The sequence below is a fragment of the Musa acuminata genome, chromosome BXJ3-7 (assembly GCF_036884655.1).
Source record: "Musa acuminata AAA Group cultivar baxijiao chromosome BXJ3-7, Cavendish_Baxijiao_AAA, whole genome shotgun sequence".
NCBI lineage: Eukaryota > Viridiplantae > Streptophyta > Magnoliopsida > Zingiberales > Musaceae > Musa > Musa acuminata.
The window spans coordinates 16227118-16254699 of NC_088355.1; the positions used below are offsets into that span (position 1 = coordinate 16227118).

At 38.1% G+C, this 27582-nt stretch overlaps 1 protein-coding gene across 1 annotated transcript; it reads right to left on the reverse strand.

Moving 5' to 3' along the window:
- On the reverse strand, window positions 1-27582 carry LOC135643418 (probable LRR receptor-like serine/threonine-protein kinase At1g56140). The gene is made up of 24 exons (XM_065160322.1): window positions 27278-27582; window positions 25725-25920; window positions 11357-11428; window positions 10994-11065; window positions 10850-10921; window positions 9652-9723; window positions 9480-9551; window positions 9325-9390; window positions 7972-8043; window positions 7669-7740; window positions 7507-7578; window positions 7291-7362; window positions 7086-7151; window positions 6724-6789; window positions 5819-5863; window positions 5673-5737; window positions 5215-5594; window positions 3917-4118; window positions 3664-3834; window positions 3447-3565; window positions 1927-2137; window positions 1545-1776; window positions 1240-1390; window positions 1-688 (listed from the first exon to the last, which is right to left on the reverse strand). The coding sequence occupies exons 1-24, from the start codon at window positions 27405-27407 to the stop codon at window positions 296-298; spliced, it is 3141 nt and encodes a 1046-aa protein (XP_065016394.1). The 5' UTR covers window positions 27408-27582; the 3' UTR covers window positions 1-295.

Consider the following 27582-nt stretch of genomic DNA (forward strand, 5'->3'; position numbering starts at 1 on the left):
TTATACAAACAACCATAAACACATTTTATTTATTCTTGCAAAGCAGAAGAGTGCTAAGTTTCAAATTTAGAACATTTTCAATCTCACTGATCATCTATAGGACCAAATATTCACACCTTCAAAATTCCCTTAATCACAAAACCATTTTTCATACCAGAGATACAGCATGGTGTTGAATCAATTCAAAATGGCAAACTCTTGTTGCTTGCATAATGCCTCGTGCTTTAACTGTTGAGAAGGTCTAAATTGCCCGTAGCAATTAGGCAGCAAAGTGAAAAGTGATGTGAAGCAATGGCTACCTTCCATCACCAATAACTTCTAGCATCGGTAGTGTGGGTGAAGCTGAGCTTCCTATGTTATGCACCATGCTTGTGCTTGATACTGTGCTGAACCTCTCATTCTGAGATCCTGAGATGACGGGTTCAGAAAGTCCACAACTGGCGAAGTTGCTGCTCAAGTCGTTGTATTGCCAATCCGTCAGGTAACCAGGTCTTGACTTCACTTCACTTACCTCAATATCCCCTGTTAACATGGCCACAATTCTCGACATCGATGGGCGTAACATTGGTGAGGCTTGGGTGCACAACAAAGCTACATTGATAACGCGGATTGCTTGTGCTTCATCAAATGTTAATAATTTTGGGTCCACCAATTCCAGTTCACACTGTTTCTCGCGTAGATTCCAGGCCTACAGAAAATGAACACCAAAACGAATCAGAATATGTAACATTATAGTGCCAATTGATAATGGGAATGTTTTACCTTTTTATTTGACAAAGAAAGATGGATTCAATGATTGTCCTAATCTTTCCATTGAACAGTGGATCCACATCCACTTTGTCAAGTTCCAGTACATTCAACAAAAAATGTGGTCATAGAGTGATATATTTTTTCAGACATAATTGATGGGATTGTGATGGGAATACAATATAATCACATCAAAGGGAATGAATTGAAATAGAGAGTGTATTCAATCACACAAATGATAGGCATTTGACTAGGTGTTTGACAAAGTGAGTGTGAAAGGCAATTTCTCATGGTCTTGTAAATTATTTCATGGATGCATACAGAGTTAATCGACATATCATCAACTTACCATTATCTGATATATTCATCAGCGTGTCATGGTATTTACATTGTGAAAGAGCCAAGCAAGAAATTGCCTTCAAATGGATGTTATTAAACCCTACAAAACTGACATGTTTTCTAAGCCAATATCTGATAAACTGGAGAACCTACCCATTCAAGAAGATAAACTTTCTCATTTTTAAGGGTCTGATCTGCATTGGACCTTCCAGAAAGAACCTCCAGAGCTACAACTCCAAATGCAAAAACATCAGCTTTTTCTGTGAGATGCCCTCTCATGGCATATTCCGGTGCAAGATATCCTCTGGGAAAGTACAGTAAAATTATTGTTATATCCCAATAAAGTACACAAACCAGCAAACCCTAATGGTGCAATTGAAGAAAGAAACAAACTGATATCATGGGTAAAGCCTGATAGAATAAAGAATGCAAGGAAAAATGGTGTTGGCCTTTCTTACATTGTACCAGCAACTCTAGTGCTGATGTGTGTTTTATTATCATCATAAAGCTTCGCCAGCCCGAAATCTGATATTTTAGGGTTTAAATTGGCATCAAGGAGAATGTTGCTAGCTTTGACATCTCTGTGTACGATTCGCACTCTTGATTCCTCATGAAGATACGCTAGAGCTCTTGCAATCCCCAAACATATCTCAAAGCGAATGGGCCAATCAAGGTGCAAATTGTTCTTACCTGCAATGCATTCATTATACATAGTCATATGCACAACTAAGTTTAAAGATGCTGTTCATAAAATTTGCAAAACATGTAGGATACATAATTAAAAAAATGAAAGCTCCTATTGATGTTTTCTTTCTTTTTTGAGATGGTATTAAATGATACCAAAGATTGCCTGATCTAGGCTCTTGTTTTCCAGGTACTCGTAGACCACAAGTCGCTTGCCTCCCTCAACACAACAACCATATAGTTTCACCAGATTTCTATGCTGAACAGCAGATATAATTGCAATTTCTGTCATGAACTGACGCTTTCCCTGATTGGATGCTGCTGAAAGTTGCTTCACGGCCACAGTCCTTCCATCAAAAAGTTTACCCTATGTATAAAAATAACAAAACACAAAATTGATGTTAATATTAATATACACCTTACATAACAAAGTATAATATGTCCACTGGGAACCTAGAAAAAGCTTCATTGCATTATTGCATCCTTTGCAGGTTAATGTGACTAATAAGATCAGTGGATTTTGATTAGTTCTTAGTTTGGCACTGTGGCTAGCTTCAGTATTCATATGCTTTGTTTGAGTTTGACATGTGTTCCAAGCGAGGATGGGTGGTAAGCACTGGTCATTCTGGGATACTTTGGTAGGTGGGTTTGCAATGTCAGTATGTTTCTCTCTGGATATTTATTATTTTCTAGGTCATTATTCAGTTGGTTTTGTTTGCAAACTTATAACCAGTTTCTTAATGATTTCTTCTTGTTTTTAGTTTACATGATGGAATAGGTGAATTTTCTTCTTGTTTTCTTTGTAAACTCTTCCCAATATGCATATTTATTTTGTCATATGATTGCCTATTTTTCTTTTTCCAAAAACTGAAAGACAATAAGTGAAACAAGATGCATCAATTCTTCCAGCAAAGGCAAAACAAACTGATGGCAAGCAAGTTGTAAAATTAAGAAAAGAACAGAAAATTCTTATTAGCTTAGTCCAACGAAGAATTGTATTTAAAAAATAAATAGATTTAATTAATTAAAATAGAAGAGGATGAGGCCTGGTACATCGGTAAAGTTGCTCATTTATGATTTGGATCACTAAGGTTCAAGATATGGAAATAATTTCTCTATTTGTAGGGTAAGAGTACGTAAAATATTCTTTCCAGATTCTGCATTGGCAGGAGAGCGAGTTTGTCAAACCATTTTTATGTACAGCACTTTATTTTATTTGAATAAAATGTTGCTTTCTTTGCACAAAAACGTAAAAAATGCATGAGGAGCATGCATCAATACTCTATATTCAATGAACTGTCTATGCCACATGGATTAATAGATTGGGGATTGAATTTACTATCATTACAAAGAACCCACTAGAAGATAATTAAAGAACAAATAAAAGACACATCTATCGAGGAAAATATTTTTATCATGATAATCCATAGAGTACCAATAATTAATGGCTACAAAACAAACATTTCAAACTGATGGATTTTGATCCTAACAAACCAGATAATGAAAGATGAACAGCAGATTAATTGACACAAACTCTGTCTTTAAGGTAGCTAATATGCAAATTGGCACCAGGTAAAACATATTTAAGTAGTCTGCAAGCATTGTAGACAAACTTATATGGTAAGTCACATGATAATTCTGTTTACATACATCTAGGAACTTGCACAGATTCTCACCATATATACAGGACCAAATCCTCCCTCTCCTAGCTTATTGGCAGAGTTAAAGTCTTCAGTCGCAGTTTTCAGTTCAGAGTACGTGAAAGTGTCTGGCCTAGCAATCATTTCTATCAATTCTGCATTAAATGATTTGAACATGTAAAAAAAGAACAGAAACACTTGTTAACTTCTGATGGACTGTAGATTTTTAAAGATGTTTAGTGGAAAGGTGTACCATCATCCTCCTCCTTGTTGAGTCTTTTCTTGTGCCAATATATCAAAATCCCAAATATTAAGAGTAGACCTAAAGCTACAACACCAGCTGTTGTGCCTGCAATAATACTTGTCTTCTTCTTACTTGTTGACGTAGTAGATGGTGGCTTATTACTAACAGTTGGAGTGAAATCTGAAGAATAGAAAAGAAAATAAGATGCTGGTACAATAACATGCTAAACAAAAAGCAAGATATTCACTTAGTGTTGCTTTACCATAAGGATATACACTAATGGCTGAAACGGATCCTCCATAATAACCTTGAGTAGGCACACAGCAAGTACCCTTTCCAGCCCAAAAGAAATGAATTTCAAGGAAGTTGTCTGTTACTGGAGCTACATACTCCTTGATGACAGCTGCAAGGGATTTCTCTCCGGCTTCCTTTCTTATATCAAAATCCTTCTCTCTAAGATTTCCCTGAAAAAAAATAGATAAGCTTGGCAAATTTCGACAAAGTCAAAATAATTCAGAAAGAATAAGAGGTGAAGATACCAAATATTGATTTGTACCTTTGCTCAGCTTAAACACTTCTAGATTTATTCTTATTTTAGAATAGATATTCATAAATATTAAAATATTGGTGTTTACCATTGATAGTAAGGTTATTTCTGTTACAAATATCTAACTTATTATTCAAAGTAATAATTTTTCTCTTTCCAACAATGTTTCAGCTTGACTAAAAATTCTTTTGTACAATCAGTCACGCTTCAAAGAAAAGAAACAAGAGATAAAAGTTATGGTCATTTTTTCCACAAAAGTTAACCACAATAGTTCATTAATTCAGAAAGAATCAGAGGTGAAGATACCATATATTGATTTGTGCCATTTCTCAGCTGAAACACTTCTAGATTTATTCTTATTTTAGAATAGATATTCATAAATATTAAAATATTGGTGTTTACCGTTGTTAGTTGAGCTATTTCTGTTACAAATATCTAACTTATTATTCAAAGTAATAATTTTGCTCTTTCCAACAATGTTTCAGCTAGACTAAAAATTCTCTTGTACTATCAGTCACACTTCAAAGAAAAGAACCAAGAGATAAAAAGTTATGGTCATTTTTCCACAATAGTTCATTAAAGATGTAAGTTAAAAAAATCGAAAGAGATATATTTATGATTCTCTTTTAGAAAATGATTGTTGTTCCTATGAATTATCGAAGTCAATGATTCATTTTGCATTTTTACCACGTTAACTAAAAGCATATATCATATTTTACGTTTCCTACATATATTAAAGCCTACTTGTCAGGACTCGAGCTTGATGGGCTGCCTTATCAACTTCGTTAGGCCCAGATCACTGGCAAAAATACATAGATTGAAATTAATAATAGTACACTCATCAAACCCTTATAAGTCAATCATAATCTTGCTCACTTTCGATGTGGGACTAATTTGGGTGTTCCACTACTTATTTGATTTTTCTCTACTACAATACTCTTAGCAAACATTCCAAAACACATCCCGCTTTTTTTTTGCTGATAAAACCAAAACACACATCTTCATTAACTTACCTGAATATAAATATCAAAAATTCTTCTTCCATTACTTTTCCAAGTAGGTGGATCAAGTATCTGTGTCTCAGCAAAATGCAACTTAACAGTATAATTTCCATTCTGAAGCCCGAGCCCATAGTATCTCAGTGATGAGGGAGATATCCTTGCAGTCTGATATAACTCTGATTCTAGAGTATTTGTGAATTGGGATAAACTGTATAGAATATAGTCAGCATTTGAGGCATCTGAAAAGCTTCCAACAGTACTAACTGCCCACTTGTTTGTCTCAGTCACATAATAAGAAGCAGTAGTTAGAATCTGGTTGTCAATTTCATACAAAGTTCCATCGGAAGCTGTTATAGTTTTATTACTACCACACTTTATTGCAAATGAAGAATCTGCAAGCATCAAAAACTAAATCATTCATATATTAACATTGGAAAGACTAATAATGAATAACCAAAATTACGACATACAAATTGGTGCCCCACGATTGCACGGTATATCTCGTTGGAGACAATTCAATCCTGAAGGCAAAACACTGTACATAACACTTTAATTATGTCACCCCAGATGAAAAAAATATTAAGGATGTAAAATCATTGTTATAGGTCAGAAGCACCTGCTGTTAGAACTTCCAATTATGAAGTTGTTGGCCACCAAGTTCCTGTAATAATTACAGCAATGAGTGTCAAAATTGGTAGTTCTTAATTCTTATGGTCTACCAAATATGAATCACTGGAGAACGGAAGGCAAGGGGTCCCAAGTACTACATAGTGTATAAACAATACAAGGGAACAAAACTTTATGAACTTCCAATTATGAAGTTGTTGGCCACCAAGTTCCTGTAATTATTATAGCAATGAGTGTCACAATTGGTAGTTCTTAATTCTTATGGTCTACCAAATATGAATCACTGGAGAATGGAAGGCAAGGGGTCCCAAGTACTACATAGTGTATAAACAATACAAGGGAACAAAACTTTATGAACTTCCAATTATGAAGTTGTTGGTCACCAAGTTCCTGTAATTATTACTGCAATGAGTGTCACAATTGGTAGTTCTTAATTCTTATGGTCTACCAAATATGAATGAGAATGGAAGGCAAAGGGGCCTAAGTACTACATAGTGTATAAACAATATAAGGGAACAAAACTTTAGTTGTAATTCCATAAAAATTACATGTGTTATCACAAAGTTACGAATCAGCTTGGTGTGTCCTGTTTAATCACCATAGGCCATCTCTTGTTCATGGAGCAAAATAAGGTTCCTGTTTTCTCTAAATGAAGTAAAATTGACTTAATGGGGAAGTCGACCAATATTTATGCAAGATGGTTCCAAAATGCAACCATATGCTTTTGAAGGAATTCATTAGATATAGTAATAAGTTATACTACAGAATGTTCCCATGTCTTCTAAATATCTGCTTTAATGATGTAGTTAAAGAGTGATGAGAAACATTTGAACTACCAAGTATTTGACATGGCTAATATAGTACAATGAAGAATCTCTTTTTAAATAAACATACAGTTTCAGATTTTGTTGGCTAGCCCAAGAAGGAAAACTTCCTGCCAGTTGATTATAAGATAGATCTCTGCAGGAAAGACATAAACCAGAATCAAACACTCAAATATTGTATAAACAAGAAGCAGGTTCATCAGACCAGTATTAGAGAATAGCTATAAAAAAAAATGACACAATAATTATCACTTGCTGGGAAGATTTTAGTAATGTTTGTTGATCAAAACACAAGCAACAGTGTAAGTGTTAAAACCCTGAATGAGATAGACAGATAAAGTTCTCCTAATTCTAAATATAAAGCAGTTACCCAAAGAATTGAAAGACTACATCGCAAATTAGCTTCCAAGAAACTGAATCTGAAGAACATACATGTTAAGAAGTGTCACGCTCTTGTTAGCGGGCAAGCTACCAGATAGATTATTATTTCCAAGGAATCTGCAATAGGAGGAAAATAAAATTCAAAATAAGTACAATAGTAACCAAATTTAACTAGCATCCTATTAGGATGATTATAAAATGAATTCACACCACAAACTTATCTTACAAATAACTCTTTTATAGGGATTTTTCTTACAAGTGACTAAGCAAGTTCAAATTGAAGAGAGACTGAGGAAGTTGTCCTGTAAGATTGTTGAAGCTCAAATCCCTGTGAGACAATAATATCTCTCACTAAATTAGAATACCAATTTCTTACAGATTAAAGGGAGGTAAAAAACAAAATAGTGGAGCCAGAAAATTGTCATTCATGACAAGCAACATCATCAATAACATTCATCTGAATCAGGCTTACAGTTTCTGAAAACTGGTGTATTGTGAAAAGTTTGAGGGAATAATATCTGATATCTTGCAATTCCTTAAGATCCTGTAAGGAATAGATGATACATGACTTATTTAATTGTTACTGCAGGATAAGTGGCATGAGACAAAATAGATTGTTGAGTCTTTTTCTCACAAGGTGCTTAATGATGTCAGATTACTAATAAAAGCTAACGATGAGCTCTCCTTTTGTATGTCACTTATCCTTCTGCATGACAACAAAAAAGCAAAAAGAGAAAACTGTAATGAATAAAGGCATTCATTATGCATATAATGATATTAAGAAAATGGTATATGGTGATGCCTTGGTAAGTATAAATCAAAACAATGACTACAGTAGTGTATTACAAAGACAGTAGACCAACAGATACACCGTGAGACAATTAAATAGTGTGCAACACATATACAATTAAGATAACTAGGAATAGATGAGCCTTACAAGTCTATGATATTGGTCATCCTGGAAAGACCTGATGGGATTGGCCCTTCGAAAGAGTTTCCTTGCATTCTCCTGGTGAAGCAATCTTAAAATTAGTATAACTAAAAGAAGATCACTATTCTTATATGGGCATGTTTAAAAGCAAAAGTTGATACAGCTTCAAGAGGCTGGAGCTTGGAACAATGACAAAGTATGAATAGAAAAAGAATACCTCTGCAGAAAACTTTTCATTGATTTCAAGTCATTTCAACAATCTTGACTCAACAATATAAGTTCAATTGTGCATGACAAGCTAGTAGCAGAAATAATTATTTTGAACATAGGACTGACAATGTGAGATTTAGTTTTTAAGGAAGCAACCTTGCACAAATATGCCCACCTATAGATTCTTTTGTCATGGACAACTATTGAGCCTTTTGGTGACATCCGTACATCTGCACCATGGTGGTCATTAGCCTAGTTGATAGTCATGATAAGACATAAAACTCCTAGTATTCAGCAATCAGCTAGCTGAGCAACCGCTTCAGGAGGCAATTAAGATAATTTTCAAATAGATAACAGAAGCTAGAGGCACCTATGAAGTGCTGATTGCACAAACTATTAAACTGAGAATTAAAGTGAACAGAACTGCCTTATCCGTAAGATGATACCTTGTATTTAAATACTTTAAAGAAGCACATGACATGTCATCAACTGCATTTAACCATAGAGTTCTATAACCATAATGGCATAGTACTAAGATACAAATTCTAGTTCAGAATGTATTGTGTGATGTCCATTACCAAAAGCAGATTAAGGATATTGTTGTTAGTGTTTCTAACAAAGACTATTGCTTTAATGTGAGTCATACCACACTCTATTAAAAATATCCTTCCAAAAAATTACACAACAGAAATCTCTGTGCATCAAAACCATAAGGATGGCCTAGATCTCTTTGTATTTGCTACTGCACTTAATTTTCTAATAGTATTTATAATGTAAAAAAAATGTGTAAGAATTGGCTATTGGAAACTAAAATCATATGGATGGCAAAAAAGAGATTCAAAAAACTCCAGTTGCTCATGAACATATGAAATTGTGGATAATATAACCTTGTAAATTAACAAAATAAAGCATGTGCCTATGTTTCATAAAGGCTACGTTACAAAATAAAGAAACTCTTGGCCCAGATTTGATGGAAAGTTGACCAGAAATCTGCTAGATATCCTTTTGTTTTAACACATAAACAAATTTAACTGCTGCTCGAACATTTTGCTGTGATAGATACACAGATTGCAGGAAAATATGATGCATAACTAAAATAAAATTCTAGATATCAGATATTACATAAAAGTTATTCCTCTCAATACTTACAATACGGTTATATTAGTCCTGCTGAAGTCTGGTATTTTTCCAGTGAAATTATTGTTACTTAGCCACCTGATACAGACAAAAAAAGTGGTGAACAACATCTATGTCTGCGCAATTGATATGCAAAAATAAATAAATAAATGAAAAAGATGACTTACAAGGTCTTCAAATTTTGGAGTCCTGATATGGTTGATGGGAACTCACCACTTGCCCCACAGCTACTCACATACCTACCCAATAATTACTGTATGTAAGCACAAAATACCAACTAAAAAACTTCTAGTGTTTAGAAGCACTAAAACACAAATAAGGCTGTCAAAGCTATCTAACAATTGCTGCAATTTAGTCAGGTTGCCAAGCTCAAGAGGGAGCGGGCCACTGAAGTTATTTGTAGCAATACTCCTGCAAAATAAAACCAATCGAATTATTCATATTTCTTTCACATCATCTGAAGAAAATTATGCCATGGGATTGCAACACATGTCAATAAGGAAGGAATTGCAGTACATGTGAATCAACAAAATGTAAGTGTTCATTATACATAAAACAAAGATCGGTCACAAACTTTTTTCCCCTTGTTCTTTTCTTTACCAAAGACAGCATAATAACAACAAAAAATCCACTTCAAGAAATCAAGTTCATCATTAAGAAGCAAGAATTTTCTACCTCAAATTAAATGTAAGACTGATAAGCCAAAGAATTTTGCATATTATGTAATACTTTTGATTTTGATTGAATCGACGACCTTCAAAGGTTGTGGGGGGGGGGGGGGGGGGGGGGGGGAGGTCGGGCGCCAATTTGAAGGAGGTCGGGGTGTAATGTATCTTCACAGCAGTCTTTTGACTCGAAAGGATGCACGAAATGCATACCCATCGCTTTGGCATCTTTTGGTTGATGCCATTAGGAAACTATGGACACAGCAGTGCACCAGATTGGTCGACTACCCCGGCCGACCAACCATTGCCCATGCGAAAAAGCAGAGTCTTGTAAAGATCTTATCAGGCGATCATTCGCCTCCACCTCTCGCTCCCTCCTCGGGGGTTGTCTTCCGGCAGATGCGTGGCCGTGAGTAAGGAGAACACATGGCAGAACGCGACAGTCAGACTGCCTGTTGATGGCCGTCGTTGGCGGGGGAAGTGAAAGAAAAGGAGTCGGTTCATCAAGAAATATCCGAATCCGATATGACATAATTACCATTTCAGATCATATTTATATATCATCCCAAATCCTTTTAGCAACATAATTTTTTTTTTAAATATTGATATATATATATATATATATATATATTCTCTAAATTTACAATTAGAAGGACAAATACAAAAGTAATAGTTATATGTGTTTCAATTTGATGGCATTGAGTCAAATCCAAATCCACATTGGCTTGAGGCTGATCTCTATCTTCCACAACCCTGATCTGATAGCTATCAATAAAATTCATGATACTTTTATAATTACTTCTTGCAGTTCATGAAATCATGTGGAGGATTTTTGGCTGAGAAATGGGGCATCAAAAAGAATGATATCTTACAGGGAGAGAAGGTTGGTGAGCTTGCCGAGTTCCTTTGGTATGCCTCCTGAAAGTGCATTAGTACCCACTGACCTGCAAAGTTGCATCCAATCAAGAACAAACTTGTTGACATCATAGGTTTGGTTAGAATGTAAGTGGACTTACAAGTATTGAAGGCCGGTCAAGGTCCCAATGAATGCAGGCAAGGGACCCGTCAAATAGTTTCGAACCAAATGCCTGTTGATGTAAAGCTTGCTTGACATAATAATTTCAATTGCTCACAATGATGTTGATAGGAAATTAAGTCACTAATATATTGTAAAATGATGTAAGTATTGTGCATATTAGGGACCATAGATTGATAATTAGTGCTCTTACTTATTTGGTTGTCTATATGTTCGTTATCTGCATTTGGAGGTGCTTTTTGATATGATGAGTTCTTATCTCATGCTTGTCTTGCATGCATGCTTTAGAAGTAGTAGGATGCAGAAGGAGGTAGATATGAGACGGAGATGGAAGAGGACATACAAGTTGGTAAGGTACGTCAAATTTTGCAGCTCGTCCGGGATTCTGCCCACCACATCTAGTGCGTCCACTTTCCTGCATATATATAGCAAGCCAAAAATTTTATATATATATATATATATATATATATATATATATATATATATAACATGATCCTCAAGAAAAAGATGATGACTAAGGAGAAGAACCCAACTACGTAGCATTGAGAGTGAGTGTGTGCATTTGAGAGAAAGTATGTATTCTAAATGATTTATGAACTCGAAGAAAGTAAGAAAATGATGACGGAGGTGTTGGGCAAATAGCCCGTTGGTTTAGCTTACAGTGCACTTTAACAGCTCATTGTCTATTTTCCTTTCTAACCTAAACCTAGATCGGGTTACGGTGGCTACAAAGAAGAGACAGAAAACTATAGCAACAAGGGCAGAAAACTATATTAGCAACGTGATTCGAAAAAAAAGAAAAAGATAAAAAAATAAGAAGAGACAATGACAACGACCGGTCTCGATCATTCAAGTAATGTTCTCATGTTATATTAAATTTATAGTAGATTCTTGCTATAATTATTTGGAGAGATTTTGGATATTGTACATAATGACGTAATCCTTGTATCTCAATTATTCTCTTGTGGTTGTTGTTTGGGTTTTGGGTAAAAGATATTTATATGTTCATTATTCTTATAGTGGATTTTCTTTTATTTGTCTCATGGTTTTTACCCTTCACGTTGGATGGATTTTTCACGTAAATTTTGGTGTTTTGTTTGATTGTGATTTTCATTTAATTTCGCTGCGTATTATGGCCTGCTTGTATTTATTCATATACAAAGTTCGTTCATCTATTTATCCCATCAACTAGTATCATAGTAAGATTTTGGTGATTTAATTTTTGTGTTTGAATATAGAGGCCGGTAGTGTTTCTCATATGATTAGCTTGAATGAAAATAATTGGATGATACAGAAACCAAGAATGAAAAATCTCTTATATTACAAGGATTTGTATAGACCTTTGCAAGGGGATAGTGCAAAGCCCGTAACTATGACAGATGATAAATGGAAGAGGTTACACCGAAAAACGGTCGAGTTTATTCGACAATGGCTCGATGATAGTGTCTTTCACCATGTTTCTACTAAAAGTCCTGCATACTCTCTTTGGAAAAAGTTGGAATGTCTCTATGAAAGAAAAACGGTTAGCAACTAAGATTTCTTGATTAGAAAACTTGTAAACCAGAAATATAAAGAGGGTGTTTCTATTGCTAAGCATTTGAATGAAATGTAGAGTATCACTAACTAGTTATCCTCTATAAAAATATCTCTTGATGATGAGTTGCAGGCATTGTTACTTCTTAGTTCACTACTAGAAAGTTGTGAGACATTAGTGGTTTCCCTCAGTAATTCTACGCTAGATGGTGTTGTCACTATGAGTCAAATAACAAGTTGTTTGTTAAATGAGGAGTTTGAGAAAAAAAAATTCAACAACATCTCAGATTGATTCACAGGCACTTATCTCAAAGAACAAAGGAATGTCAAAATCCAAGAATAGAAGCAGTTTACGCATAGGTAGAAACAAGTCAAGATCAAAAATAAATATTGTTTGCTACAACTATAGTGAGAAATGACATTATAAGAATCCATAAAATCAACCTAAGAAGAGCAAGAAAAAGGAAAAAGAAGTGGAGTTTATAGAATCAAAATATAATACCACAACTAAAGTGCAAGGTAGTGACTATTTGATTTTGTCTCCTTTTGATGATATTTTTTCTTATGTGTGTCATGATCTTGAGTGGGTGATTGACACATGTGCTTCTTATTATGCTACACCATAGAGGGAGTTTTTTGCTACCTATAGGTTTGGAAATTTTGGTGTTATCAAGATGGACAACTATGACACAACATACATCATTGGCACGGGTGATATCAACATAAAGACCAACCTTGGCTATAATTTGGTGTTTAAGGATGTGAGGCATATGATTGACTTGAGGCTGAATTTAATTTTAGTTGGAAAACTAGATAATAAAGACTATGATAGTAGATTTCATAGAGGGTAATGAAAGCTCAGTAAAGGTTCTCTTGTTATAGCTAGTGGAAAGAAATATCACACCTTATATAGGTTGCAGGCTAAAGATTGTGGTTAGCAGTTGAATGCTACAGAGAAAGACTTCAGTATGGAGTTGCGGCATAGGCGACTAGAACACATGAGCGAGAAGGGACTGCAAGTTCTTTCCAAGAGAGATGTATTGCTAGACCTTAGAGGTACACATTTGAACTCTTGTATTGATTATTTGGCTAGTAAACAATGTAGAGTTTCCTTTACTAGTCCTACTTTGTCTAGAAAAATACATACCTTAGATCATGTTTATATAGATATATGGGTCCTTTGAGGACAAAAACTCATGGTGGATCTATTAATGTTCTTGGTATCAGTAGTGCACTTTATTTTATCACTTTTATAGATGACATTTCTAGGAAAGTTTGGGCCTATGTTATGAAGACCAAAGATTAGGTTATTAATGTTTTCAAAAGTTGCATGCTAGAGTTGAAAGGGAGACAGAAAGGTAATTAAAATACATAAGATCAAGTGGTGAGTACACATGCTTGTTTAATAATTATTATAGGCCACATGACATCCAACATGAGATGACAGTTCCTAGTACACCTTCGCGTAATGCAATTGTAGAGATGATGAATTGCACCATCATGGAAAAGATCATATGTATGCTTTCACAGGCCAAGCTACCTAAAAAGTTTTGGGATGAGACTTTGAGGACTGTAATTGATGTGATTAACTTGTCACCCTGTACAGCCCTAGATGGTGATGTTGCAGAGCATGTATGGACAGGGAAATATGTTTCCTACAAGCATTTGAGAGTGTTTAGTTATTATGCATTTGCACATGCTCCAAACAATGAGAGGTCAAAGTTGGATGGTAAGACAAAAGAATATATTTTTCTTGGTTACTCACATGATAAGTTTGGTTACAAGCTTTGGGATCCAGAAAAGCAGAAGGTGTTTAGAAGCAAATATGTGGTCTTCTTTGAGGATCAAATCCTTGAGGATTTGAAGGAGGCACTAGCCAAGACTTCTGTAAAAGGATTAGCAGATTGTGACCAAGTTACTCCTCCAATATATCATGGTGATGGGTGAGATGTGTAGGAAGATAGTGTAGAGCTCGATATTGATCTATCTATAGGACATGTTAAGCAAGAAGAAGTTAGAAAGTAACTTCCCGCAAAACCTTAGTTGAGAAGATCTTCTAGACAACGTCTGCTAGTCATAGGTGCCCAACAAGCCAATCACATGAGTGATGACACGTGTGACTTGATACAGAATCTTTTTGCTTATTATATTTTGGCATATATCCACTTTATAACTATTGCATATATGCATATATATATTGTGATGTCCTTGGATTTATGCAATGGGAATCAGATTGTGATAAGATCACTATAATGAGATCGATTCACCTCTAAACACAGATCCTAAATAATCCCGGTCATAGGTTACTCGAGAGGGACATTGTGATAACCGGATAGATTGGTGTGCTGTATACCCGTCCATATGATGGATGCAGTTGGTCTCATAGTTGCTCATGTAGGGACACTAGGGATATAGTAGAAGTGCTCATTGGAGAATGAGTTCACTGATTGATCCGCTTATGGAATGCTGGATGGTTAATGATGCCTTATTGTCAAACAACGATTCCGTAGTCCTAGTGGTGTATCTGGTCCTTAGACTTGAGACACCAAGGATGTCCTGTATGAGTGCTCCACTCTTTGATACTAGACTAATATGTTTGGTTGTCCCATATCTAGTACAGCTGATCATTGGGAGTGGTAGTCGACCTTACGAAGGCTATTGAGTGTCGATAGAGGATCATCCACTCTCGACGTCATGAGAGGAACATCCCATGTGTTCTTGCTCAAATAAATCCCTAGCTAGGGTCATTCGGGTTGAGAGAGAAAGAGTTCTCCGGGAGAATCCGATTAGAGCGAGACTCGAGTAGAAACCGTATGGGTCTGACAGCACCATGCTCGATATACGGTCTCTGGGATATTAGATGGATGAGGGACTATAGGTACACGATAACTGAGGACAAACAGGTCCAATTGATTGGATTCCCCTGTATCGTCTGGGGACTACGGCGTAGTGGCTTAGTACGTCCGTAGTCGATGAGTCGAGTGAATTATTACAGAGATAATAATTCACTAAGTTAGAAGGAGTTCTGACATGTATGACTCACGACCAGCTCGATATTGGGCCTAGATGGTCACACACATATGGTAGTCATTGCGATAAGTAGAGGTTCAGATATGAGATATCCGACGGAGCCATTGTCTTATTAGATGCAGATCCAATACCCATTAGAGGAGGATTCATTAGGGTTTGACAGGGGACCTCTATAAATAGGAGGGATTTAGAGCCTCATAGGCTCTAACGCTTGACCTCCTTCACCTTCTCCTAAAAATCTGCAAGGAAACAGAGATATACGATCTCCCTAAGTAACATAATAAGAGTCATGTTGTTCGTGCGAATGATTGGGTTTGAACTGTGTGTGTTGTGTTTAGGAAGAATTTTGACGTCAAAATCGTTTACGCAAAAACAAAGAAGGGCAGCAACAGTTGATTGGATTCCCCTGTATCGTCTGGGGACTACGGCGTAGTGGCTTAGTACGTCCGTAGTCGATGAGTCGAGTGAATTATTACAGAGATAATAATTCACTAAGTTAGAAGGAGTTCTGACATGTATGACTCACGACCAGCTCGATATTGGGCCTAGATGGTCACACACATATGGTAGTCATTGCGATAAGTAGAGGTTCAGATATGAGATATCCGACGGAGCCATTGTCTTATTAGATGCAGATCCAATACCCATTAGAGGAGGATTCATTAGGGTTTGACAGGGGACCTCTATAAATAGGAGGGATTTAGAGCCTCATAGGCTCTAACGCTTGACCTCCTTCACCTTCTCCTAAAAATCTGCAAGGAAACAGAGATATACGATCTCCCTAAGTAACATAATAAGAGTCATGTTGTTCGTGCGAATGATTGGGTTTGAACTGTGTGTGTTGTGTTTAGGAAGAATTTTGACGTCAAAATCGTTTACGCAAAAACAAAGAAGGGCAGCAACAGTTGCTGCCCTCGATCTGCGTGCCTGCAGCCACCTGCAACGGCAGCCGCAGCCCGGCAGCACAGCGCTGGCGCATGCGCAAGCGCTGTGCCTGCAGCAGACGGCCGGCGGCCTGCTTGCAGCAGGCTTGCGGCCGGCGCGGCTGGCAGCCCGCGGGCAGAGGCGCCGCGGGGCAGCGGCGCCTGAGGCCGCTTCTCCCGCGGGGTGAGGCGCCGCAGGGCAGCGGCGCCTGCGGCCGCTGCTTCCGCGGGCAAAACCCCCTCACAGGGGTGGCCGCCCGGCGAGGCAGCACCGCCTGCGGGCGTTGCCTCGCGGGCAGAACCGCCCGCGGAGGGGGCGGCGCCCACAGGGACGCCCGCCCGGGGGGGCAGCGCTACCCACGGGGGCGCCCACCTGCAGGGGCGGCGCCACCCGCGGGCGAGTCGCCCGCAAGGGTGGCGGTGACAGCAGGGGCGCCCGCCTGCGGGTGCGACCAACTGCAGTGGCGGTGCCGCCCGCGGGCACGCCGCCTGTAGGCGAGGGCAGCGTCCCGCCCTCCGCCGCACAGCCTGCCGCCGGCAGGGTGGCGGCGGCGGCAACAGCAGCAGGGGTGAGGGGGTTAGGGTTTTGGGCAAAAAGACAGTTTGGCCCCTGTGAATTTCAGAAATTCTATTTTCTATCTTTTATCCAAATTACGAAAATACCCCTAGGAATTTAGAAATTCTCTACATATCCCTGATTTTAGAAAATATTAATTAATAAAAAGGTTTAGTTGATTATTATTTTTATTATTATCTAATAGTCCTACATGATGATGATTATTTATACATATGATGTTTGATGTGTAGACGAATGGTCATGGACCGTGTGATGTGTGTACTTGTGATTATTATTATTTGGGTCTACGAGCCTCCATTATATTTCTCGTTTATTGTCGGGCCTGCATGTCTATGATTAAGTTGTAATCACATGAGGAGGCGCAGCGGAAGCGTGGATGCGATAGCGGGACCCACGAGACGGACGATCGCGATGCATGAAGATGCATCGAGATGTCGACGGAACCGACGATGACAAGATGGACGATCACAGTGCATGGAGATGCACCTATATCGAGACTCACCTATATCGTGATTCACTATCTTGATTACGACATAGAGATGTCACGACTTAACCGAGCATCATGGTTGGTCGAGTCCCTCGAGACTATGGTGATTCGGAGGCCGAACAGGACGGGAATCACAAGGAGTTGTGATCGGCAAGAGTTGCCTACCTTTTAGGCTTAGTGTGATTGGTCGAGTCCCTCGAGGTTACACTAAGACGCTGATTAGATCCTGATCCCCATTAGAAGTCTGCCAGAGACTTCCGTATCACGTGCTGAAGGTGTCGCGTGACTCGCTAGTAAAATAGTGAGAGCATATTAAGATAGAAGTCCATATCTTGATAGTTTATTTATTGCAAAATCTGCATGTTATTCATTTCTGCTGCATCTTTATTTTAGAAAATGTCGCTTTCAAATCCCTTACGTGGCATACTTGATGTCAACTACCTCACTGGTCCAAATTATACTGATTGGCTCCGTAACTTGAGAATTGTTCTCACGGCGGAGAAAATTGTGTACGTCCTTGATACAATGATGCATACGCCCGAAGAAGGGGCAAGCGAGAATGAGATCACTAGTTATGTGAAGTACATTGATGACTCCACTCTTGCTCAGTGCTATATGTTGGGCTCTATGACTCCCGAGTTACAAAGACAACATGAAAAGATGGATGTCATATCCATTCTCTTACATGTCCGTAAATTGTTTAAGGAACAGAGAAGGACTCAACGATATGAGATATCCAAGAGCCCCTTCCGCGCTAGGATGACTAAGAGGACACCGGTTTAGAACCATGTCCTAAAGATGATTGAGTGGATAGAGAAACTCACAGGTCTAGGAATGATCGTAGAGGATAACTTGTGTGTGGACATTGTGCTTTAGTCCCTACCAGATTCCTTTTCACAGTTCATAATGAATTTTAATATGAACAAGCTTGAGGTGACTCTTCTAGAGCTCCTCAATATGTTGAGGGAGGCAGAGAGTACTATTAAGAAAGAGAAGCCGGTTCTCTACACTGGTAAGACCAGAAAGAAAAGGAAAGCAGAAAGGTCCCTTAAGAAGGGAAAGGGCAAGGGCAGACCAAGTAAAGCAAATGTTGCTAAGAAAGACCCAACAAAGGACAAAGGCCAGTGCTTCCACTGTGGCAAAGATGGGCAATGGAAGAGGAACTGTAAAGAGTACCTTGCAGAAAGGGCGAAACAAAAGCTTGGTGAAGCTTCATGTACATTCATGATCAGTCTCCATTTGTCAGACTCTTATGATAACACACGGGTATTGGATACCGGTAGTGCTTATCATATATGCAATTCGTTGTAGGTTCTAGCAAAGCCTAGGAGACTAGAAAGAGGCGAGATGGACCTCAAGATGGGTAATGGAGCAAAAGTTGCTGTAGTAGCTGTTGGCGAGGTCGCCCTACATTTGCCTGGTGGAGCTTTTATTGCATTAGATGCATGTTATTTTGTTCCTTCTATTATCAAAAACATTATCTTAATTTCATGTTTGACAGTTAGTGGATATAAATTAGTTTTTTGAGAACAATGGTTGTTCGATATTATTAGATGATAAGATCATCACGAAAGGAATATTGCATAATGATTTATTTATGTTAGACACTACTCTACAAATCATAAATATAAGTGTGTTCAAGAGGAAACGAGATGAGATGAACAGTGCATACTTGTGGCATTGTAGGCTAGGTCACATCCATGAAAGAAGGATTCAAAAGTTGCTAAATGATGGATATCTAGATCCATTCGACTATGTGTCATATGCAACTTGCGAGTCTTGCCTTCGTGGAAAACTAACCAACTCTCCATTTAGTGGAACAAGAGAGAGAGCCACTGAGCTGTTGGAACTCATACATAATGATGTATGTGGACCCATGTCAACTCATGTCATTTGTGGTTACTCTTACTTCATTGCCTTTACTGATGATTTCTTAAGGTATGGATATGTGTACTTAATGAAATATAAGTCCAAGGCCTTTGAGAAATTCAAAGAGTATAAGAATGAGGTGGAGAACCATACTGGAAAGAGTATCAAAACTCTTCGATCAGATCAGATCAGGGAGGTGAGTACTTAAGTACAGAGTTTACTCAATTCCTCAAGGACCATGAGATATTATCCCAATGGACACCTCCTTATACACCTCAGCTCAATGGTGTCTCTGAAAGGAGAAATCGTACGCTATTAGACATGGTACGGTCCATAATGAGTTTCGCTGACCTACCCATCTCATTCTGGTGATATGCCCTAGAAACCGTAGCTTACCTTCTGAATAGAGTTCCAACTAAGTCGGTAGTGACTACACCATATGAGATATGGAAAGGGAAGAAGCATGATCTTAAGGTTGTTAAGATTTGAGGCTGCCCTACCTACGTTAAAAGACACAACCCCGGTAAGTTAGAATCGAGGACAAAGCGATGCAAATTTATGGGATACCCCAAGGAAACTTGTGGGTATTATTTCTATCATCTCGAAGACCAAAAGGTCTTTGTAGCTAAGAGAGCAGTGTTCCTTGAGAAGAAACATATTCTTGGCGGAGATAGTGGGAGCATGATAGAGTTGAGCGAGGTTGGAGAACCAAGCTCAAGCACCACTCTACAGCCCGAGTCTGTTCAGGTACCTAATACACAAGTTTCAACTTTACGTAGGTCTGACAGAGTATCTCATCCTCCTGAGAGATATGTAGGACATATTAGAGGAGAGGATATTGAGGATATTGATCCTCAGACCTACGAGGAGGCTATTATGAGTATAAACTTCGGGAAGTGGCAAGAAGCCATGAATTCTGAGATGGATTCTATGTACTCCAACAAGGTTTAGAATCTAGTTGATGCGCCCGAAGGTATTGTACCCATCGGTTGCAAATGGATCTTTAAGAAAAAGATTGGAGTAGATGGAAAAGTAGAGACCTATAAAGTAAGGCTAATGGCAAAGAGGTATCGTCAAAGGCAAGGTGTTGACTATGACGAAACCTTCTCACCCGTAGCAATGCTAAAATCCATCAGAATTCTATTGGCTATTGCAGCACACTATGATTATGAGATCTAGCAGATGGATGTGAAAACTACATTCCTCAATGGGAACCTCGAGGAGAAGATGTATATGATACAACCTGAGGGATTCGTGTCCAAGAACTGCCTAGATAAGATATGCAGGTTGCTTAGATCCATTTATGGTCTAAAGCAAACTTCCCGAAGTTGGAACATAAGATTTGATAAGGCAATCAGATCTTATGACTTCGTTAAGAACGAAGATGAGCCTTATGTGTACAGGAAGGTACGTGGGAGCGCTATCACCTTTTTGGTGTTATATGTGGATGACATCTTGATCATCGGGAATGACGTAGGAATGCTATCCACAGTAAAGACTTGGTTATCTAGACACTTCTCCATGAATGACTTAGGGGAAGCATCCTATATCATGGGGATTCGGATCTATAGAGATAGATCCAAGAGGATGCTTGGCTTGTCCTAGTTCATGTACATAGAAACCATTGTTAAAAGGTTTGGCATGGAAAATTCCAAGAGAGGTCTCATACCAATGAGACATGGGATATCGCCTTCTACGAGTAAGTCCCCAAAGACTCTAGAATAAAGGGCAAACATGGATATGATACCTTATGCCTTAGTAATAGGGTCTATCATGTATGCCATGCTATGTACTAGGCCTGATATAGCGCATGCTTTGAGTGTCATGAGTAGGTATCAAGCAGATCCAGGCTTGGAGCACTAGAAAGCAGTAAAGTGTATCCTTAAGTACTTGAGAAGGACTAAGGATCTTTTACTAGTATATGGAGGTAGTAGCCTTAAGGTTGAAGGCTACACAAACTCATGTTTTCAGTCTGATGTCGATGATAGCAAGTCGAATTCAGGGTACATGTACACCTTGAATATAGGAGTAGTGTGTTGGAAGAGTTCCAAGCAAGATACTACTACTGACTTGACCACAGAGGCGGAGTACATTGCTGCATCAGATGGAGCAAAGGAGGGAGTCTGGGTGAAGAAGTTCATCACAGATTTGGGAGTCGTGCTGAGTAGCGAGAAGCCGACTTCCTTATATTACGACAACTATGGGGCGATTACTCAAATAAGGGAATCCGGGTCTCATTAGAAGTGTTCTAAGGAGGTTCTAGCTTATCAGAGAGATCGTAACCCGAGGAGATGTAGTAGTGGAAAGAGTTCAATCCGAAGATAACATTATAGATCCACTAACAAAGCCATTGTTTCAGATTGTCTTTGAGCGTCACAGGGGTCTGATAGGGATCAGACACATAGGTGATTGACTTTAGGTCAAGTGGAAGATTGCTAGTCATAGGTGCCCAGCAAGCCAATCACGTGAGTGATGACACGTGTGACTTGATACGGAATCTTTTTGCTTATTATATTTTGACATATATCACTTTATAACTATTGCATATATGCATATATATATATATTATGATGTCCTTGGATTTGTGCAATGGGAATCGGATCGTGATGAGATCACGATAATGAGATCGATTCACCTTTAAACACAAATCCTTAATAATCCCGGCCATAGATTACTCGAGAGGGACATCGTGATAACTGGACAGACTGATGTGCTGTATACTCGTCCATATGATGGATGCAGCTGGTCTCATAGCTGCTCGTGTAGGGACACTAGGGATACAATACAGGTGCTCATTGGAGAATGAGTTCACTGATTGATCCGCTTACGAAATGCTGGATGGTTGATGATGCCTTATTGTCAAACAGCGATTCCGTAGTCCTAGTGGTGTATATGGCCCTTAGACTTGAGACACCAAGGATGTCCTATATGAGTGCTCCACTCTTTGATACTAGACTAATAGGTTTGGCTGTCCCAAATCTAGTATAGCTGGTCATTGGGAGTGGTAGTCGACCTTACGAGGGCTATTGAGTGTCGATAGAGGATCATCCACTCTTGGCGTCATGAGAGGAATATCCCATGTGTTCTTGCTCAAACAAATCCCTGGCCAGGGTTATTCGGGTTGAGAGAAAAAGAGTTCTGCGGGAGAATCCGATTAGAGCGAGACTCGAGTAGAAACCATATGGGTCTGATAGCACCATGCTCGATATATGGTCTCTGGGATATTAGATGAATGAGGGACTATAGGTACACGGTAACTGAGGACAGATAGGTCCAATGGATTGGATTCCCCTATATCATCTAGGGACTACGACATAGTAGCCTAGTACGTCCGTAGTCGATGAGTTGAGTGAATTATTACATAGATAATAATTCACTAAGTTGGAAGGAGTTCTGACATGTATGACTCACGGCCAGCTCGATATTGGGCCTAGAGGATCACACACATATGGTAGGCATTGCGATGAGTAGAGGTTCGGATATGAGATATCCGACGGAGCCCTTATCTTATTGGATGCAGATCCAATACCCATTGGGGGAGGATCTATTAGGGTTTGACAGGGGACCTCTATAAATAGGAGGGATTCAGAGCCTCATAGGCTAGAGCCTTTGCTTGCCTCTCCTATTCTCCTCCCCTTCTCCACCTCAGAGTAGGCCTAGAGTTTTTGAGGAGCATCGTCACAGCCCTACTATGTGGATCACCGCTAGAGAGGAGGACGCTTGACCTCCTTCAGCCTCTCCTAAAGATCTGCAAGGAAACAGGGATATAAGATCTCCTTAGGTAACACAATCTACTATATACGCAGTTTTAAGTTTTGCGGATTTTGCGCATCAATCTTCGCACGACGATGAACATCTCTTTAGGAATAGGGGATTTTGTTTTCTTGTTCTTCCGCTGCACATGTGATGTCGCCTCCAAGATTTCCCAACAACGTCAACCTTCCAAAAGATACTCTATAGATGAGTATGTGATGTTTACTGATACAAGTGAACCTGAGAGTTACTAGAATGTAGTTGAAATTGAGCAGAAAAAGAAATGGTTAGTTGTTATACAGGAAGAGATGAATGCTCTACAGAAGAACCACACATATAATTTAGTACAACTACCAAAGGGAATGAAGATTTTGAAAAACAAGTGGGTTTTCAAGTTGAAGACTCAAGAATATTGTTCTCAACCAAAGTATAAAGCTTGATTGGTTGTGAAAGGCTTTGGTTAAAGGAAAGGTATTGACTTTAAAGAGATTTTTTCTCTTGTTGTTAAAATATCTTCTATTTATGTTGCTCTTGGTATTGTTGCTAGCTTGGACTTGGAGGTTGAGTAGTCAGATGTGAAGACATCTTTCCTTCATAGTGATTTGGAGGAGGAAATTTATATGGAGCAACTAGAAGACTTTAAAGTTAAAGGTAAAGAAAATTTTTCCTACAAGTTGAAAAAGAGCTTATATTGGCTTAAGCAAGCTCCAAGACAATGACATAGAAAGTTTGATTAATTTATGACTGAAAATGAATACAAAAGAATGACTTCAAATCATTGTGTGTACATCAAATAGTTTGGTGAGGATTTTATTATTCTCTTACTTTACGTTGATGACATGTTTATCCTTGGGAAAGATATTTCTACAATTGACAGATTGAAGAAGGAACTGAGTGAATCCTTTGCAATAAAGGACATGGAGCTAGCAAAGCAAATACTAAGCATGTAGATTTCCCGTGATAGAAAAAACAAGAAGATTTGGTTATTATATGAGAAATACATCGAGAATGTATTAGAAAGGTTCATTATGAGCAATGCAAAGCCAATTGGTTCTCCTTTTCATGTCATTTCAAGTTGTGCTCAGAACAAAGTTCTTCAAATGATGAGGAGAAGGAGAAAATATAAAAGGTTCCTCATGCTTCAGTAATTAAAAATTTAATGTATGCAATGGTATGTACGAGGTTGGACATTGCATATGCAGTGGGTATAACTAACAGATTTCTTGCAAGTCGAGGCAAAGAGCTCTAGGCAGCAGTGAAGTGGATCTTTAGATATCTCATAGTGAAGTTCTAAAGTTTGTTTAAGTTTTGGAGGTGGACCACCTATGTTGACAGGTTACACAGATGCAGATATAGCAAGAGATATAGATACAAGGAAATTCATATCATGTTTTGTACTTACTTTTATAAGGAGAGCTATGTCATGGTAATCCAGATTCCAAAGATGTATTGCTCTCTCTACCACAAAGGCAGAATATATTACTACTATAGAGGTTTGCAAAGAAATGTTATGGATGAAAGAATTTTTACAAAAATTGAGGCTTAAACAAGAAAACTATGGTTTATTATGATAGCTAGTGCGCCATCCATTTGTGTAAGAACTCAATTTTTCATTCCAAGTTAAAGTATATAGATGTCAGATACCACTAGATTCGAAATGTGCTTAAAGAGAAGTAGTTGCAACTTCATAAAATTCATACAGATATAATGAAGTAGACATGTTGACAAAAATCTTACCGAAAGAAATGTAGGAGATGTGTCAATAGTTGGTCGGCATGGCTTCACATTGAGGAGTCATGAGACAACCTCCCTTATGGGCTGAAGGGGGAGGTTATTGGGTAGACAACCCATTGGTTTAGCCCATAGTGAGCTTTAACAACCCATAGCCCACTTCCCTTTTTAACCTAAACTTGGATCTAATAAGGGGGGTGTGGTGGCTATAAAGAAGAGAGAAAACTACAGCAACATGGGCAGAAAGCAACATCAACGTGATTCAAAAAGAGGAGAAATGGGTAGAAAAATAAGAGAAAAAGAAAATGGAAGAAGACAAGAATAACGCAAAAACTGTTCTCAATAATCCAAGTAGTGTTCTCATCTTAAGTTAGATCAAATCTACAGTAGATTCTTGCTGTGATTACTTGAGGAGATTTTGGATATTGTATATAGTAACGTAATCCTTGTATCTCAGTTATTCTCTTGTGATTGTTGCTTGGGTTTTGGACAAAAGACTTTGAGATTTGTATATTTATTATTCTTATAGTGGATTTTCTTTGGTTCGTCCCGTTGTTTTTACCTTTCACGTTGGAAGAGTTTTCTATGTAAATCTTGATGTTATATTTTATTATAATTTTCGTTTAATTTTGTTGCATATTACGATCTACTCGTATTTTTTCTATACAAAGTTCGTTTCTTTGTTTATCAAGAGAGAGAGAGTCTGTGTGTTCTAAATTATATATGAACTCCAAGAAAAATAAGAAAAAAAAATGATGATGCAGGAGAAGAACCCAACTGGAGAGAGAGAGAGAGAGAGAGCGCGTACAATTGAGTGATGTGGCAGGTTGTGGCGTTGTCGTAGGAGCAATCGCATTTGATGGCAGGATTGAAGGCGGGGCTGTCGAAATTGGTGGAGTCGGTGGCGGCGCCGCTGCAGGGCTCGCCACTGATGTTCCACGCCGGCGACGACGTCGCCGAAGCCGTCCTCCCCCACCGCCCCAGGATCGCGTTCAGTGCCGCCACTGCAACGCCGGAAACAGCACACGGTGTTCACGTCAACAACGAACTCCTCGATCAAATGCTACCATGTTATCACCATCATCATATCACACGCTACCAACCTAATGCATGCATGTATGAATGAGTTCGTGTGGTTTGACCGTGAGAAACCGGCAAGTCAGCATCTTTAAACGACTTGACAAAATTGTATGTCCTATAAGATTAGTCGTATCCCTTACAAAATTCAATAACACACATATATCATCGTCGTTAATCTCTATACCATCGATCGTCGGCAAGTATAGCAATAGTGAAACTTCGACTAGCATTAATATCCTTAAAAAATATTATTTATATATATATATATAAATATATATATATATATATAATTAGTAATTCAAATAATTGATAAGGTATAATTTAGATATTAAAAAAAAGTCTCTTTTTAGTTTTACCAAAAGATATTTCTATTTGATTTTTAATGTGAAAAAAATTAAAATTTCCCATCGAAAGAGAAAAAAGGATCTCGAAAATTGTTTAAGATTAACATGTTGTTCGAAATTAAAAAGAAAGGCAAACATAGAACGGATGTATTGGGAAAATGACATAAATAAGAAAATAAAAGATTGAAATAATCCATAGCTGATTTGATGAGTAAAAATGATGAAGAATAGATTCACGGATTGCCACAAACAAATTAGGAAAATTGTGGCCTAAGATGCAATCCTATATCATCTAAACTTGTATGAATTCAAAACCTCTTTGATAACTATGAAAAGTCAAGTAATAAGAAATATTTCTACAATAATTAAATAAAAATGAGTCTCAAATAGCAGAAAATCTTCTTCTTTTTTTTTTTTTTGGTACCTACGTCAAAACAGTGTAACCAGTATACGATATGAGGACCTCAAATCACCATCATATCTATATGAGCTCTTTCTAACTATTTTGTAGGTTGTGTTGGTGTTTTTTCTTATGGTTTTAAGTGGATTTTATGGACTTTGATGGCTTCAGTGAACTGTTTGAGTGCTTTATTATCAAATAAATAAAAGAAGTTGCAAAAAGCTCGGGAGAAGAAACAAATATGGAAAGAAACAAAAGACAAAAATGTTTCAGTGAACTTTTTGAGTACTTTATCGAAGAAGAAAAAGGAAAACCCGAAAGAAATAAAGCATGTAAACAATCATAAGATAAAAAAGGTTATACTGAATTGCGTGTGTTTGTCGAAGAAAGATATGAATTATAGGAGGAGAAGAAGAACAAAAACCATGGAAACTTACAGAAGATAAAAAATAAGGTTCGAGTGCTTTATCAGAGAAAAAGAGGAGAAGACATGGAGCAAGCAGAAGATAAAAAGATTATAGTGAGACAACGACATGCCTTCAGATAGAGGAGTAGTAGCTTGAGCTCCGGATCTTCCGAAAGCGAGGAACAGGCATGGTAGGAAGCAGATCACAAGAGCTACCGAATCAAACTTGGATGGATTCTTTGGCTGCAGCATCTCTGACATGGCGGCAGGGATTCAAGATTTCTGAAGCTGAAGAGTGGTCTGTAACAATGGCGGTGGCTTTCCCCACAATTTAAAGGTGTGGCTCTGTTCACAATTGGCTGCTCCACGTAGTGTAGAGATTGTTTATGCTCCTAAACTTCATGCGAGCTCTTCTTCCTCTCATAAAAATCCTTTT